Source organism: Squalius cephalus (genome assembly GCF_949319135.1).
Source record: "Squalius cephalus genome assembly, chromosome: 6".
NCBI classification, from domain to species: Eukaryota; Metazoa; Chordata; class Actinopteri; order Cypriniformes; family Leuciscidae; genus Squalius; species Squalius cephalus.
Genome location: NC_137127.1, coordinates 379819 through 397318, shown reverse-complemented (window position 1 = coordinate 397318; position 17500 = coordinate 379819). Strand labels below are relative to the sequence as shown.

The 17500-nt window shown below is 45.5% G+C and overlaps 2 protein-coding genes across 2 annotated transcripts in view; one reads left to right on the top strand and one right to left on the bottom strand.

Moving 5' to 3' along the window:
- hdc (histidine decarboxylase) overlaps positions 1–6365 on the top strand; it is an 18247-nt gene extending 11882 nt beyond the window's left edge. The window contains exons 9-12 of the mRNA XM_079874172.1: positions 1362–1449; positions 3545–3643; positions 3810–3911; positions 5757–6365. Coding sequence (XP_079730298.1) covers positions 1362–1449; positions 3545–3643; positions 3810–3911; positions 5757–6314 — 847 coding nt within the window. The 3' untranslated portion in view covers positions 6315–6365. The remainder of the gene's footprint in view (positions 1–1361; positions 1450–3544; positions 3644–3809; positions 3912–5756) is intronic.
- Positions 6366–13101: 6736 nt separating this feature from the next.
- The window catches only part of LOC307160028 (long-chain fatty acid transport protein 2), a 59166-nt gene continuing 54767 nt past the window's right edge, over positions 13102–17500 (bottom strand). Inside the window, 3 exon segments of the mRNA XM_079873825.1 lie at positions 13102–13882; positions 14623–14753; positions 17147–17244. Coding sequence (XP_079729951.1) covers positions 13706–13882; positions 14623–14753; positions 17147–17244 — 406 coding nt within the window. The 3' untranslated portion in view covers positions 13102–13705.

The window sequence follows — 17500 nt, the reverse complement described above, 5'->3', positions numbered from 1 at the left end:
TGAGGGATCAGCCCAGAACTACACGGCAGGACCTGGTCATGACCTGAAGAGAGCTGGGACCACAGTCTCAAAGAAAACCATTAGTAACACACTACGCCGTCATGGATTAAAATCCTGCAGCGCACGCAAGGTCCCCCTGCTCAAGCCAGCATGTCCAGGCCCGTCTGAAGTTTGCCAATGACCATCTGGATGATCCAGAGGAGGAATGGGAGAAGGTCATGTGGTCTGATGAGACAAAAATAGAGCTTTTTGGTCTAAACTCCACTCGCGGTGTTTGGAGGAAGAAGAAGGATGAGTACAACCCCAAGAACACCATCCCAACCGTGAAGCATGGAGGTGGAAACATCATTCTTTGGGGATGCTCTTCTGCAAAGGGGACAGGACGACTGCACCGTATTGAGGGGAGGATGGACGGGGCCATGTATCGCCAGATCTTTGCCAACAACCTCCTTCCCTCATTAAGAGCATTGAAGATGGGTCGTGGCTGGGTCTTCCAGCATGACAACGACCCAAACACACAGCCAGGGCAACTAAGGAGTGGCTCCGTAAGAAGCATCTCAAGGTCCTGGAGTGGCCTAGCCAGTCTCCAGACCTGAACCCAATAGGAAATCTTTGGAGGAGCTGAAAGTCCATATTGCCCAGCAACAGCCCCGAAACCTGAAGGATCTGGAGAAGGTCTGTATGGAGAAGTGGGCCAGAATCCCCAGTGTGTGCAAACCTGGTCAAGAACTACAGGAAACCCATGATCTCTGTAAATGCAAACAAAGGTTTCTGTACCAAATATTAAGTTCTGCTTTTCTGATAAATCAAATACGTATGTCATGCAAAAAAAAAATTAATTACTTAAAAATCATACAATGTGATTTTCTGGATTTTTGTTTTAGATTCCGTCACTCACAGTTGAAGAGTACCTATGATAAACATTACAGACTTCTACATGCTTTGTAAGTGGGAAAACCTGCAAAATCAGCAGTGTATCAAATACTTGTTCTCCCCACTGTAGTAAAGTGTAATTTATTCCTGTGATCAAAGCTGAATGCTCAGCATCATTACTCCAGTCTTCAGTGTCACATGATCCTTCAGAAATCATTCTAATATGAGGATTTGATGCTCAAGAAACATTTATGATTATTATCGACGTTGAAAACATTTTGTGTAAACTGTCTTACAGTTTTTGTTTTTCAGGATTCTTTGATGAACAGAAAGTTAAAAAGAGCAGCATTTATTTGAAATAGAACATTATAAATGTCTTTAGTGTCACTTTAAATCAGTTTAATGTGTCTGTAATAAAAGCATTAATGAATGTTGTGAAGACTGTGTTTGTGATGAGTGTGTTTGTGAAGAGTGTGTTTGAAACGCAGGGTGAAGAATAAGATGAAGCTTCAGCAGACATTCACCGTCGACCCGCTTTACCTTCGACACGACAACTCCGACGCCACTGACTTCATGGTGCGCTCGCAACACACACTCATGATCAGTGTGTTTACCCGTGTGTTTACCCGTGTGTTTACATGTTTACCCGTATACCCATGTGTTTATCCGTGTGTTTACATGTTTACCCGTTTACCCATGTGTTTATCCGTGTGTTTAAGTCAAGTCAAGTCAAGTCAAGTTTATTTATATAGCGCTTTTCACAACATAGGTTGTATCAAAGCAGCTTCACAGTATTAAATTAAAACAATACATCAATGTTTGTTTCTAGTGGAACGTCCACGTTTGGTAATGCTGATCAATGGTATCGTTGATTGATTAATTAAATTAAATATCCCCAACTGAGCAAGCCAAAGGCAACAGTGGCAAGGAACCGAAAAACTCCATCAGGTGACCTAATGGAGAAAAAAAAAACCTTGGGAGAACCCAGGCTCAGTCGGGGGCCAGTTCTCCTCTGGCGTCTATGAACTAGGTCGGATTTAACTGTAAGATTAAAAGTATTATATGAATGCCTGGCTGAAGAGATGCGTCTTTAATCTAGTTTTAAACTGGGAGAGCGAGTCTGAGCAACGAACAGTATCAGGAAGGCTATTCCAGAGTTTTGGAGCTAAATGTGAAAATGCTCTCCCTCCTTTGGTGGATCTGGATATCCTAGGTATGACCAAAAGCCTCGAATTTAGTGATCTTAAAGAGCGCGATGGATTATAGGGCGATAGAAGATCGGTTAAATAGACTGGAGCTAAGCCGTTTAGGGCTTTATAAGTCAGTAGCAATACCTTGTAGTTAATACGGGACTTTATAGGTAACCAATGTAGTGATATTAAAATCGGTGTTATATGATCATATTTTCTTGATCTAGTAAGAACTCTAGCGGCGGCATTTTGGACTAACTGTATCTTGTTTATTGAGGATGCAGGACAACCAGCTAATAAAGCATTACAGTAATCTAGTCTCGAGGTCATGAACGCATGAACTAACTTTTCTGCATCAGAAACTGATAGCATGTTACGTAGCTTAGCAATGTTTCTAAGGTGGAAAAAGGCTGTTCTTGTAACATATGAAATATGATTTTCAAAAGACAGGTTGCAGTCTAGTATAACACACAGGTCTTTTACTGTAGAGGATAAAGTAACAGGACATCCTACTATGTTAAAGTTGTATTGTGAGAGGTTTTGTGGGCGGTTTTTTGAACCGATGATTAGTACCTCTGTCTTGTCTGGATTCAATAAAAGGAAATTGCGCGTCATCCAATCTTTTATATCTTTAACACACTCTGTCAATTTGGATAATTTAGCGTTTTCATCCGGCCGTGATGAAATATAGATTTGAGTGTCATCAGCATAACAATGGAAACTGATTTCATGTTTCCTTATAATATTTCCAAGTGGCAGCATATATATTGAGAATAATAGAGGGCCTAACACAGATCCCTGCGGCACTCCATAGTTTACTGGAGTTATGATCGATTTTTCTCCATTTAAATAGACAAAATGGTAGCGGTCAGATAAATATGATCTAAACCAGCTTAATGCTTGTCCTTGAACACCAGTATAATTTTGTAGTCGATCTAAGAGTATTGTGTGATCTATAGTATCGAACGCAGCACTAAGATCAAGTAAAACTAGTATTGAGATACAGCCTTGGTCAGAAGCTAAGAGTAAATCATTTGTGATTTTAACGAGCGCAGTTTCAGTGCTATGATGCGGTCTGAATCCTGACTGAAACTTTTCATAGATGTCATTTTCTTGCAAGAAAGAGCCTAGTTGGGCAGACACAACTTTTTCTAGTATTTTAGACATAAAAGGAAGATTTGAAATGGGTCTATAATTTGCTAGGTTATTTGGGTCTAATTGTGGTTTCTTAATGAGAGGTTTTATAACTGCCAGTTTAAATGTTCTTGGAACATGACCTAAAGATAAAGATTTACCCGTGTGTTTATCCGTGTGTTTACCCGTGTGTTTACATGTTTACCCGTATACCCATGTGTTTATCCGTGTGTTTACATGTTTACCCGTTTACCCATGTGTTTATCCGTGTTTTTACCCGTGTGTTAATCCGTGTGTTTATCCGTGTGTTCATCCGTGTGTTTATCCGTGTTTACCCGTGTGTTCAGCACTGGCAGATCTCTCTGAGCCGCCGCTTCCGCTCCCTGAAGCTGTGGTTCGTGATGCGCTGCTTCGGTCTGAAGAACCTGCAGGAACACATACGACACGTGAGACGCCGCATCGTCACGCTCACACACACTTCACAAACCCTCATCCGGTGGAACACTTACACACTTAATCACTGAACACTCATTTCAGTTTACAATTTACAATGAGGCTAAAGCTTGAAATGCTCATGAAATGTCAGTGATGATGTGTTTCCTGTGATGTCAGAGCGTGGAGATGGCGAAGCTGTTCGAGTCTCTGGTCCGAAACGACACAAACTTCCAGATCCCAGCGCAGCGGCACCTCGGCCTGGTCGTCTTCTGCCTACGAGTGAGAGAAACACAGCAGATATAATCTAAAATCACAGGAAATCTTGACAGTAACTTGATATTCATGGCGCTTATTGATTATAGATCAGGTGTCTTATTGATTATAGATCAGGTGTCTTATGAAAAGGTTTTTTTTTTTTTTTTTTTTAAAGCTGCTCTAAGCGATGCTGGGTGACGTCACTTCTTGTTTACGTTCGAAGTATTGTCAAACAAAACGGAGGCTAGCTCGACCCTCCCTCCTCCTCATCCTGTCCCCTCCCCCTCCCTCCTCCTCATCCTGTCCCCTCCCCCTCCCTCCTCCTCATCCTGTCCCCTCCCCCTCCCTCCTCCTCATCCCGTCCCCTCCCCCTCCCTCCTCCTCATCCCGTCCCCTCCCCCTCCCTTCCGTGGATTTAGAAAAAACAAACTGGATTTCCCGCCTGTCCAGCAGAAATAGATTCAAAATGTAAATTCTGGACTTCGCGTTCCTTCTCCTTTTCCCTATTCTTTGTTATTTGTTCATTGGAACGTCGTCTCTTTGGTCGTGTGTCGGCCATATCAAAAATCAAGAGAATATACAATTTTAACGTTAGTCGTTGTTAGGACATCTCTCCTCTAGCTAACTTCCCTCTTCATGCTTCTCTCTCCTCCACCCCCCACACCCCCCTTCATGTGCACGCGCACTAACCCCCCCTCCCCCACATCATTCTCGTCTGTGATTGGCTGGAACACTGTTTGTTATGTTTCGTGGTCCAGGTTGGGCCAGTTTGTTTTTGTTGCTGTTTGTGGAGCCTGGGCCGTCTACAGAGACCGCGCTTCTTCACAGTGTGTTCAGGGGACAGGCAGCGAGCGGATGGTGAGGAGATGTTTGCTGGATGTGACGAAAAAAAATCTTGGCCTAAAAAATGCATGACATCGCTTAGAGCACCTTTAAGTGAAATATTTATTTTATCTATTTATAGTATTTATTTATTCCCCATGCAGATTTTTTTCTCACTTTATTTTGATGCATTTCTCAGACTTTTTATCATGTTCTCACTCGCACAAATATACAAACATTCCTAAATCAGGACATTTACTGGAGAAGCAAAATGCTACTTGTTTCAGAACATTCAGAGAACATTCAAAAGGTCATTTTGACCCGAAACTCATTTTTATAAAAAATGTAGTGTTCATCAGAGGGGTCATAGACTTTTGTTGCACCTGAACCACGAATACACACAAAGAAATGAATGGATTCGAGGAGTTTTGTGGTTGAAATTTAGAAGAGTAACAAATCCTTCCCTCACGGGTCAGTCTGACCCCCCTAGGAATGAATGTAATGCGAGGAATGCTTCAGTTCACACAGAAAAACCTAAAAATGCTCAACATTCAAACTAAAAATGCTAAAACTTTACCAAAAAATTATTTTATAATGTCTACATGTGTATCTGAATGCACACTGAAGGGAACAGACTTTAGGACCCAGAGGAACAGCTCGTATAGAGATATAAGGCCATCTAGAGTCATGAAATATCATCTTATATTATTATTTTTCCACAAGAGGTCGACAAAGACACTCAGTGTAAGATATTCTGAGGGTTATGCATGAAATTGTGAGTTATTTTGAGTTTAAGTTGTTATTTTAATGTGAGGAATGTGCTTCAGTTTCTGTTTATTTATTGAACAATAAAAAATAACAAAAAATCTCCCCAAAAATTGCATTAAAAATAGGAAAAATATTATCAAAATGAAATAAAATAAACTTTCTGAACAAGAACAAAAAAAGTATCATTTTAGGGCTTCGGGTAATTTTGACCGGCGAGGGAAAGATGTGTTCCTGTCAGCTGGCATTACAGTGATCACATCAGTGTCTTCTGTTCTCCAGGCTGGGAACGGAGCGACGCAGGAGTTACTGAGGAAACTGACTAAATCCGGCCAGATGTTCCTGATCCCGGCTGCCATCGGGAACAAACTGATCATCCGCTTCGCCGTGACGTCGCAGTTCACCGGCGCGCAGGACATCCATCAGGACTGGAGGCTCATCCAGGAGGCGTCCCGAGAGGTTCTGCAGGATCTGACCCGCCAGCCCAGCCTGAGCTCCAGCACCGAAGAGGAGGAGCAGGAGCCGCTGATCCACACGGATCTCAGCCGGATGAGGGAGCCTATGATCGACGGCCGTCTGGTGCGTCAGGGCCAGAGACGGGCCTTCAGGTCCATGAGCTGCAGCGCTGAGCTCCCGCCGGCCCGACCCGAGCGCTGTGTCCCGCTGGAGCAGATCCCAGAGAACCGGAACCAGGAGAACCGGAACCAGAAGCGGCTCCTGAAGGTCCATAGCGTCCCGAGCCTCTCGGAGGTCTGGGATCAGTGCGGGATCTACCGGCCCTTCAGGAGAGGCCTGGTGACCAGCAGAGCCAGCTGCTTAAACTGCCTACCTTTACCATAACACACACACACACACACACACACTCACTCACACGCACACACTCACACACTCACTCACACGCACACACTCACACACTCACTCACACGCACACACTCACACACTCACTCACACGCACACACTCACACACTCACTCACACTCACACACTCACTCACACGCACACACTCACACACTCACTCACACACACACACTCACACACTCACTCACACGCACACACTCACACACTCACTCACACTCACACTCACTCACACGCACACACTCACACACTCACTCGCACACACACACACTCACACACTCACTCACACGCACACACTCACACACTCACTCACACGCACACACTCACTCTCACTCACACGCACACACTCACACACTCACTCACACACACACACACTCACACACTCACTCACACGCACACACTCACACACTCACTCACACGCACACACTCACACACACGCACACACTCACACACTCACACACTCACTCGCACACACACTCACACGCACACACTCACACACTCACTCACACGCACACACTCACACACACGCACACACTCACACACGCACACACTCACTCACACGCACACACTCACACACTCACTCACACGCACACACTCACACACTCACTCGCACACACACTCACACTCACACACACACACACACACACACTTACACACTCACTCACTCACTCGCACACACTCACACTCACACACACACACTCACACTCGCACACACGCACACACACACACACACACACTTCAGTGTCAGGGATATTTTCAGGTCAGTGAACTCCTGCACTCTGTTCCTTTATTATCACAGAAAGCGTCATATGATCGATGTCTGTCTGTCAGTATTGATTTATATAAACACATTTACTTTAAAACATACGTATTTACTACTAAAAGGTGTTCTAAAAATGACTAATCCGAATAAAACACTTATTAAAAAGATAAATATTTTATTTCTTTACCTGCATGTCACCTGTGGCAGGCCCGGAGTGGGTAATCGGGAGAATTCCCGGTGGGCCGCTTCACTTTTGGGCCGGTCGAGGATTTTTTTTCTATTTTTTTTCACATTTGTCACGTTAGTTACATTAGGCTACACACGTTCCGCATTCTGACACCGCAGCGCGCAGCCTCTGCATGGGTTGTACCATGTGAGGGAGTTCTCCCCTCCCCTCCTATAGAGTTGGTTGGGTCCATAGCCGTCTTTTCCAAAACGTTTTCTCAGGTAGGCTACCGCGGCACCGCCTACCGATAGCTGGGCCGGCCCTACCGTAACGCGTCAGGGAGGATGGGAGGAAGAGGCCAGGAGGTATGGAAGCTTGTTTCCGCCCCAGAATAAAACATTTTAAAAGATAATTGCGCCTTTTTATCTCACAATTGCGAGTTTACATCTCGCAATTCTGACTTTATTTCTCAGAATTGCGAGATATAAAGTCAGAATTGCGTGAAATAAAGTCGCAATTGCTTCTTATAAAGTCTAAGTGAATTATTATTTAACCTTTACATTATTTGTTGAACCATGGTATTAATACAAACTACACAATAGTAAGAGCTGAACTGTTGCTTCATTTATCCAATTTGGAAAAAGCGTTAATTTGGAATTCCACCATGGAAAAAGTGGACCGGTCTTGGGCCTGAAACTCCCGGGCTGAAAAGTGGCCCCACTCCGGCCCTGATCTGTGGAAGCTTGTTTCCACCACAGAATAACATTACAAATATAAAAAAGGTCATTGCAAACATTTTATCTCACAATTCAGACTTTTTTCTTGCAAATATGAGATAAGAAGTCGCAATTATCTTTTTATTCCTTGGCAGAAACAGGCTTTCATAGTCATGTGACCGACATCATGCACATGTGTTGTTAAATTATTGAAATATTGAGTTTCAGAGAGGCTAAATACTGTAAAATAAGTATTGTAAGTATGAGGCCTCCTCTTCGGCTAAATAAGTACAGGATATTTGGCTGACAAACATGTTTGTGAATCCCTGATGTAGACAAATCATGCTTTACTGTGAAGTGATTTATAATATTATCTTACTATTAATGTACCATGTATTTCTTTATTTTTACAAAATATTTCCGACCTAGTTTTAGAAATAACAGGTTTTAATAATATTATGTCCTTTGAGTCGCGTGTTTTGATTCCCAGACGTTATTTCCAAGTCTGATGAGTGAGATTATAATAATAAAGAATGAGCAGACGTGTTTACAGTAGTAAAATCATCTTCTGTTGAGTGAGTTTATGAATGTGATCAGTGTTCGTCAGAATCTGAAGCGTCCGTCTCTGATGGATCTGAACGTTTGATCCGTCAGAATCTCCAGCGTCTGCTCGGACTCGTCCAGGAAAAAGTTTATCACAGACGATGTTCGGGTTGAACCCGTCCTGCATCATCTGACCTTTGACCTGTCTGAAGGTCCGGGTTGAACCCGTCCTGCATCAGCTGACCTTTGACCTGTCTGAAGGTCCGGGTTGAACCCGTCCTGCATCAGCTGACCTTTGACCTGTCTGAAGGTCCGGGTCGAACCCGTCCTGCATCAGCTGACCTTTGACCTGTCTGAAGGTCCGGGTCGAAGCCGTCCTGCATTAGCTGACCTTTGACCTGTCTGAAGGTCCGGGTTGAACCCGTCCTGCATCAGCTGACCTTTGACCTGTCTGAAGGTCCGGGTCGAACCCGTCCTGCATCAGCTGACCTTTGACCTGTCTGAAGGTCCGGGTTGAACCCGTCCTGCATTAGCTGACCTTTGACCTGTCTGAAGGTCTGGGTTGAACCCGTCCTGCATCAGCTGACCTTTGACCTGTCTGAAGGTCCGGGTCGAACCCGTCCTGCATTAGCTGACCTTTGACCTGTCTGAAGGTCCGGGTTGAACCCGTCCTGCATTAGCTGACCTTTGACCTGTCTGAAGGTCCGGGTTGAACCCGTCCTGCATCAGCTGACCTTTGACCTGTCTGAAGGTCCGGGTTGAACCCGTCCTGCATCAGCTGACCTTTGACCTGTCTGAAGGTCCGGGTCGAACCCATCCTGCATCAGCTGACCTTTGACCAACCCATCCTGCATCAGCTGACCTTTGACCTGTCTGAAGGTTTGGGCCGAACCCGTCCTGCATCAGCTGACCTTTGACCTGTCTGAAAGTTCAGGTCGAACCCATCCTGCATCAGCTGACCTTTGACCTGTCTATAGGGGCGGGTCGAACCCGTCCTGCATCAGCTGACCTTTGACTTGTCTGAAGGTCCGGGTCGAACCCGTCCTGCATCAGCTGACCTTTGACCTGAACCCGTCCTGCATCAGCTGACCTTTGACCTGTCTGAAAGTTCGGGTCGAACCCGTCCTGCATCAGCTGACCTTTGACCTGTCTGAAAGTTCGGGTCGAACCCGTCTTGCATCAGCTGACCTTTGACCTGTCTGAAAGTTCGGGTCGAACCCGTCATGCATCAGCTGACCTTTGACCTGTCTCAAAGATCGGGTCGAACCCGTCATGCATCAGCAGACCTTTGACCTGTCTGAAAGTTCGGGTCGAACCCGTCATGCATCAGCTGACCTTTGACCTGTCTCAAAGATCGGGTCGAACCCGTCATGCATCAGCTGACCTTTGACCTGTCTGAAAGTTCGGGTCGAACCCGTCCTGCATCAGCTGACCTTTGACCTGTCTGAAAGTTCGGGTCGAACCCGTCTTGCATCAGCTGACCTTTGACCTGTCTGAAAGTTCGGGTCGAACCCGTCATGCATCAGCTGACCTTTGACCTGTCTGAAAGTTCGGGTCGAACCCGTCATGCATCAGCTGACCTTTGACCTGTCTGAAAGTTCGGGTCGAACCCGTCCTGCATCAGCAGACCTTTGACCTGTCTGAAAGTTCGGGTCGAACCCGTCATGCATCAGCTGACCTTTGACCTGTCTCAAAGATCGGGTCGAACCCGTCATGCATCAGCAGACCTTTGACCTGTCTGAAGGTCCGGGTTGAACCCGTCCTGCATCAGCTGACCTTTGACCTGTCTGAAGGTCCGGGTTGAACCCGTCCTGCATCAGCTGACCTTTGACCTGTCTGAAGGTCCGGGTCGAACCCATCCTGCATCAGCTGACCTTTGACCAACCCATCCTGCATCAGCTGACCTTTGACCTGTCTGAAGGTTTGGGCCGAACCCGTCCTGCATCAGCTGACCTTTGACCTGTCTGAAAGTTCAGGTCGAACCCATCCTGCATCAGCTGACCTTTGACCTGTCTATAGGGGCGGGTCGAACCCGTCCTGCATCAGCTGACCTTTGACTTGTCTGAAGGTCCGGGTCGAACCCGTCCTGCATCAGCTGACCTTTGACCTGAACCCGTCCTGCATCAGCTGACCTTTGACCTGTCTGAAAGTTCGGGTCGAACCCGTCCTGCATCAGCTGACCTTTGACCTGTCTGAAAGTTCGGGTCGAACCCGTCTTGCATCAGCTGACCTTTGACCTGTCTGAAAGTTCGGGTCGAACCCGTCATGCATCAGCTGACCTTTGACCTGTCTCAAAGATCGGGTCGAACCCGTCATGCATCAGCAGACCTTTGACCTGTCTGAAAGTTCGGGTCGAACCCGTCATGCATCAGCTGACCTTTGACCTGTCTCAAAGATCGGGTCGAACCCGTCATGCATCAGCTGACCTTTGACCTGTCTGAAAGTTCGGGTCGAACCCGTCATGCATCAGCTGACCTTTGACCTGTCTGAAAGTTCGGGTCGAACCCGTCATGCATCAGCTGACCTTTGACCTGTCTGAAAGTTCGGGTCGAACCCGTCTTGCATCAGCTGACCTTTGACCTGTCTGAAAGTTCGGGTCGAACCCGTCATGCATCAGCTGACCTTTGACCTGTCTGAAAGTTCGGGTCGAACCCGTCATGCATCAGCTGACCTTTGACCTGTCTGAAAGTTCGGGTCGAACCCGTCCTGCATCAGCAGACCTTTGACCTGTCTGAAAGTTCGGGTCGAACCCGTCATGCATCAGCTGACCTTTGACCTGTCTCAAAGATCGGGTCGAACCCGTCATGCATCAGCAGACCTTTGACCTGTCTGAAAGTTCGGGTCGAACCCGTCTTGCATCAGCTGACCTTTGACCTGTGTGAAAGTTCGGGTTGAACTCGTCCTGCATCAGCTGACCTTTGACCTGTCTGAAGGTCCGGGTCGAACCCGTCCTGCATCAGCTGACCTTTGACCTGTCTGAAGGTTCGGGTTGAACCCGTCCTGCATCAGCTGACCTTTGACCTGTCTGAAGGTCCGGGTCGAACCCGTCATGCATCAGCTGACCTTTGACCTGTCTGAAGGTCCGGCATCACTATCACACTATCAGCATCACGGTAAGAGTGACTCTCTCTCTCAAATACGATAAAGCATTTCTCCCTCAAAACACTGCAGGATCGAGTTCTACCCAGCAGCCTCGCCACGGTACAGGTCTTCAGTACGAAAATAATATCCTGAATGAAACATGGGAAAGGAAAGTACAGAAGAAGTAAACAAGAAACAACCAAACCGAAGAGAACCGAATAAACCATGTTGATCATGTGACCATTGGAGTGAGTTTCGCGGTTTATGGGTCTAAAGCAAATGTTTGATTGACCAATCAGTGCGAAAGGCGGTGACTGACAGCTGCCAATCACTTTCCCACAATCACTTTTTCTTTCGCATATTGTCATCACTCTTTTGGAAACATGTCATGTGGTATTCATTGATCACAGACACCGCAAACACAGAATGTGTGTTTAAAGTCTCCATGGAATTGAGTGCTCTCAACTTTGATTTATGAAAAACAGAATATTTTGTGAATACGCATGTGCTGTATAACTATTTTACTCACTCATGGTGATTGTTCATAACGTTACACAGACATTCAGTTCATTTCGTGACCCTGCTCGATATAAATGTTCGGTTTATCTGCCTGTATATCACAGATTTGCATCATGTCAACAAGTTGTGTTTTCCTTTATTTACAATACTGGCTCAGTAAGGTTACATTAAGTATAATATTTATTACATGGATTTCATAGACTGCATGTGATCATGTTTGTGACAAGTTTTGTAACATCTGTAACATCTCAGTAACACAAATACACACAAGAACAAAATACTGATCAAGTCTTAAAAAACAGACATTGATAAACTAAAGGCCGTAACGCAAAGAGCTCTGACTGTGATTTAAAAAGCAGCTCATCATCTCTGTTGATCATTAAGAAGTCTGTAATCATATTCATGTTCCTCATCGGTGTCGGCGTCTCATCAGTTCTTCAATACAATCCCAGCAAGCAATCTTGCATTTAAAAAGACGTCTAATAGTCGTCCAAATGCAGCAAAGGTTTGGGCTGTCAGTGAAAATTGTATAGACGTCTAACCAAAGAAATGAAAGCAAACACCTTGTAATCACTGTTTAGCTTACATGATGGAATATCATATGTGTTGCAAATTAATTTAGCAAAAATGACATGTAACCAACAGTGTTGGGGAAAGTTACTTTGAAAAGTATGCATTACAATATTGTGTTACTCCCTTAAAAAGTAACTACTTGCGTTATTTAGTTAGTGTTTTAGAAAAGTAATGCGTCACGTTCCAGAACCCTTTCACACCAAAAGTGAAATAATAATGAAGGAAATGCAGATTCACGCGTTGTTCTGGATAACGGAAGAATAGGATGCAGGAGAGAAACTTTTAACACATTTAGGCCGACTTTTACCAATAAAAAAAATAAAATAATCTATAGTCATTTTGCTTATGGTTTAACTGAATAATCGAAGGTCAGAAGCCAGTGCAATGGTCATTAAAGTGAGATTAAATGCACAAAATATTTGTTTTATTTAACATACTCAGTTATTGGTGGTTTGCATAGTCTGATTTTGCATTTGACTGATTTTTTTATTTTGAGGAATACTGAATCTTTTTTGTGCAAGTGAGACGAGTAAATGCTCACATTTAGCCTAGAATAACAATAACCTTCATGTTTACACACAGCACACTCACTCACACACACACTCACACACACTCACACACACTCACTCAACGCTTCTGCACTTCGATTCGTCTCAACATGAGGACAGGAGAGCTGTCAGTCAATAAATGTGTAAACACAGTAACTTGCGTTACTTATCTGAAAAAGTAATGCGTTACTTTGATGGGGAAATGTGGCTATTGCTTGCTGGGATGTTAGAATGTTGACCCAAACAATCTGTCAGAGATCAGAGTTTGATGCGGTGAGATATGATCTCAGAGATCAGAGTTTGATGCGGTGAGATATGATCTCAGAGATCAGAGTTTGATGCGGTGAGATATGATCTCAGAGATCAGAGTTTGATGCGGTGAGATATGATCTCAGAGATCAGAGTTTGATGCGGTGAGATATGATCTCAGAGATCAGAGTTTGATGCGGTGAGATATGATCTCAGAGATCAGAGTTTGATGCGGTGAGATATGATCTGCTGGTAGATGTCTGGGCTCAGCGTGACGTACGACCTCTCTCGCTCACACATGAAGAACATCGAGTCCGAGGTCGTGCTGGGATCGAACCCGGCCTCCACCAGCCCGAGCTTCAGCTGCTTGAAGGTGCCGGTCACGTCCATCGAGCTCTGGAAACAACAACCGCTTTAATCAGAAATACCCAATGCTTTAAAGGGCTGGTTGATTATGATTTGACTTCTCTAGCTTTAGTTAGTGTGTAGTGTTGCTGTTTGAGCATAAACAACATCTGCAAAGTTCCGACGCTCAAAGTTCAGAGCAAAGGGAGAGATTTGCTTTTACAGAAATCACTGTTTAAGGACTACAACAAACGGCTGGTAGAGACTACACCACATTCCTCCCGGGTTTGTGACATCATGAACCCTAAAATTTACATAAACTCCGCCCCCGGGAACGCGATTTATAGGTTATCATGACAGAATATGCTAATCAATGACTAGAAGATGACTACACATCAGATACATAAATTAATCAAATGTCCTGTTGCTTCTACATGTTGTCACTTCTTGAGTCTCTCCATCTTTGTCTGACTCCAGTTAGGCGGCTAAAAGTTTGTGAAATGTATGTGTGAGGTAATCGGAGATGCTAACACACACACACACACAAGTTCTTAAAGCTCCGCCCCCTGTGCCGGGAGCAGCAGCTCATTTGCATTTAAAGGGACACAAAAACGGCACGTTTTTTCTCACCCTTAAAAAAGTGACAATTTTTACATGCTATAAAAAATATCGGGGGGGTGTTTTGAAATAAAACTTCACACACACACTCTGGGGATATCAGAGACTTATTTTCCCTCTTGTGGAAGGGCATTATAGGAGCCCTTAAATGAAATGCAGTGCTATAGTTGTACCTGAATGCGTATGAAACGAGGTCGAGCGTAAGAGGGCAGGAACCGGCAGACGTGTGTGAACATCGTGTCGCGATCAAACTCCATTCCCTCCGTCAGTTTGAGCGCTGCCATCCCGATCCGTCCTTCGTGACCTTCACACACACACACACACACACAAACCAACATTAGCAGCGTCACGCCTGGAGAATAAGGCTGCACGATTAGTCGCAATTTCCATGTAATCGCTATTAAACCGGTGTGACTTATCTTGATTCTGAAATGGCCAAGGCTGAGATCATTAGTTATGTGCAGCGTGTCAGAGACGTACGGCTCAGTAAACGCTGCTCACTCTGAAAGCACTGAGTTCGAGTCGCTTATAACGTGCATTTGAAAAAGCAACACGCGTCAAAAATCTTTCCAGACATGAGACGCATTTATGAACCTCTTGTCCAACAAAAGACAACATTAATAACACGCTTTTCCTCCAAACTCACTTCATAAGGACAGCTGAGCTCCTCCTTCTGTGAGATGATGAGCTTCTGACACAGAATAAGGCAGTCGTGTGTTTATTACTCATGTTTAATCAAAGCGTCTCAGTCTTCTGTTTATTCAGAGACAGAGAGTGTGTGTGTGTGTGTGTGTGAGACGCCCTCTGGTGTTCAGAGGGATATATGGTGTGTGTGTGTGTGTGTGTGAGACTCTGGTGTTCAGAGGGATATATGCCGTGTGTGTGTGTGTGTGTGAGAGTGTGTGAGACGCCCTCTGGTGTTCAGAGGGATATATGGCGTGTGTGTGTGTGTGTGTGTGTGTGTGAGAGTGTGTGAGACGCCCTCTGGTGTTCAGAGGGATATATGGCGTGTGTGTGTGTGTGTGTGAGACGCCCTCTGGTGTTCAGAGGGATATATGGTGTGTGTGTGTGTGTGAGACTCTGGTGTTCAGAGGGATATATGCCGTGTGTGTGTGTGTGTGTGTGTGTGTGAGAGTGTGTGAGACGCCCTCTGGTGTTCAGAGGGATATATGGCGTGTGTGTGTGTGTGTGTGAGACGCCCTCTGGTGTTCAGAGGGATATATGGTGTGTGTGTGTGTGTGAGACTCTGGTGTTCAGAGGGATATATGCCGTGTGTGTGTGTGTGTGAGAGTGTGTGAGACGCCCTCTGGTGTTCAGAGGGATATATGGTGTGTGTGTGTGTGTGTGAGACTCTGGTGTTCAGAGGGATATATGCCGTGTGTGTGTGTGTGTGTGAGAGTGTGTGTGTGTGTGTGTGTGTGTGTGAGACGCCCTCTGGTGTTCAGAGGGATATATGGTGTGTGTGTGTGTGTGTGAGACTCTGGTGTTCAGAGGGATATATGCCGTGTGTGTGTGTGTGTGTGAGAGTGTGTGAGACGCCCTCTGGTGTTCAGAGGGATATATGATGTGTGTGTGTGTGTGTGAGACGCCCTCTGGTGTTCAGAGGGATATATGGTGTGTGTGTGTGTGTGTGTGAGAGTGTGTGAGACGCCCTCTGGTGTTCAGAGGGATATATGATGTGTGTGTGTGTGTGTGAGACGCCCTCTGGTGTTCAGAGGGATATATGCCGTGTGTGTGTGTGTGTGTGTGTGTGTGAGAGTGTGTGAGACGCCCTCTGGTGTTCAGAGGGATATATGATGTGTGTGTGTGTGTGTGAGACGCCCTCTGGTGTTCAGAGGGATATATGGTGTGTGTGTGTGTGTGAGACGCCCTCTGGTGTTCAGAGGGATATATGATGTGTGTGTGTGTGTGTGAGACGCCCTCTGGTGTTCAGAGGGATATATGGTGTGTGTGTGTGTGTGTGTGAGAGACTCTGGTGTTCAGAGGGATATATGGCGTGTGTGTGTGTGTGTGTGTGTGTGAGACTCTGGTGTTCAGAGGGATATATGGCGTGTGTGTGTGTGTGTGTGTGTGTGTGTGTGTGTGTGAGACTCTGGTGTTCAGAGGGATATATGGCGTGTGTGTGTGTGTGTGTGTGTGTGTGTGTGTGTGTGTGTGTGTGAGACTCTGGTGTTCAGAGGGATATATGGCGTGTGTGTGTGTGTGTGTGTGTGTGTGTGTGTGTGTGAGACGCCCTCTGGTGTTCAGAGGGATATATGGTGTGTGTGTGTGTGTGTGTGTGAGAGACTCTGGTGTTCAGAGGGATATATGGCGTGTGTGTGTGTGTGTGTGTGTGTGTGTGAGACTCTGGTGTTCAGAGGGATATATGGCGTGTGTGTGTGTGTGTGTGTGTGTGTGTGTGTGTGTGTGTGTGTGTGAGACTCTGGTGTTCAGAGGGATATATGGCGTGTGTGTGTGTGTGTGTGTGTGTGAGACGCCCTCTGGTGTTCAGAGGGATATATGGCGTGTGTGTGTGTGTGTGTGTGTGTGTGTGTGTGTGTGTGAGAGACGCCCTCTGGTGTTCAGAGGGATATATGGCATGTGTGTGTGTGAGACTCTGGTGTTCAGAGAGAGTATTTATATCGATCAGCCGCTGCACTGACAAACTGAACATAAAATAATCGCAGCCTTTGCTAATCGCGTGCGGTTTCATCAGACCTGGAACTCGAACTCCGTAGGCGTTTCCCTCCTGGACGAACGGGAGCGTGCCGATGATGTCCGAGACTTCAGTGGTGGCCACGTTCTCTCCCTTCCACCTGCTCTCACACACACACACACACACGGGTTTGTTTTGCTACACTTGTGAGGACATTTCATAGGCATAATAGTTTTTATTCTGTCCAAACTGTATATTCTGTCCTCTTACACTGACCTACCCATCACACACACACACACACACACACACACACACACACACTAACCCGACCCCTAAACCTACTCATCACAGGAAACTTAATGCATTTTTTCATTTTAATAAAACACTGTTTAATGTTTTTAAAGCCATTTGAAATA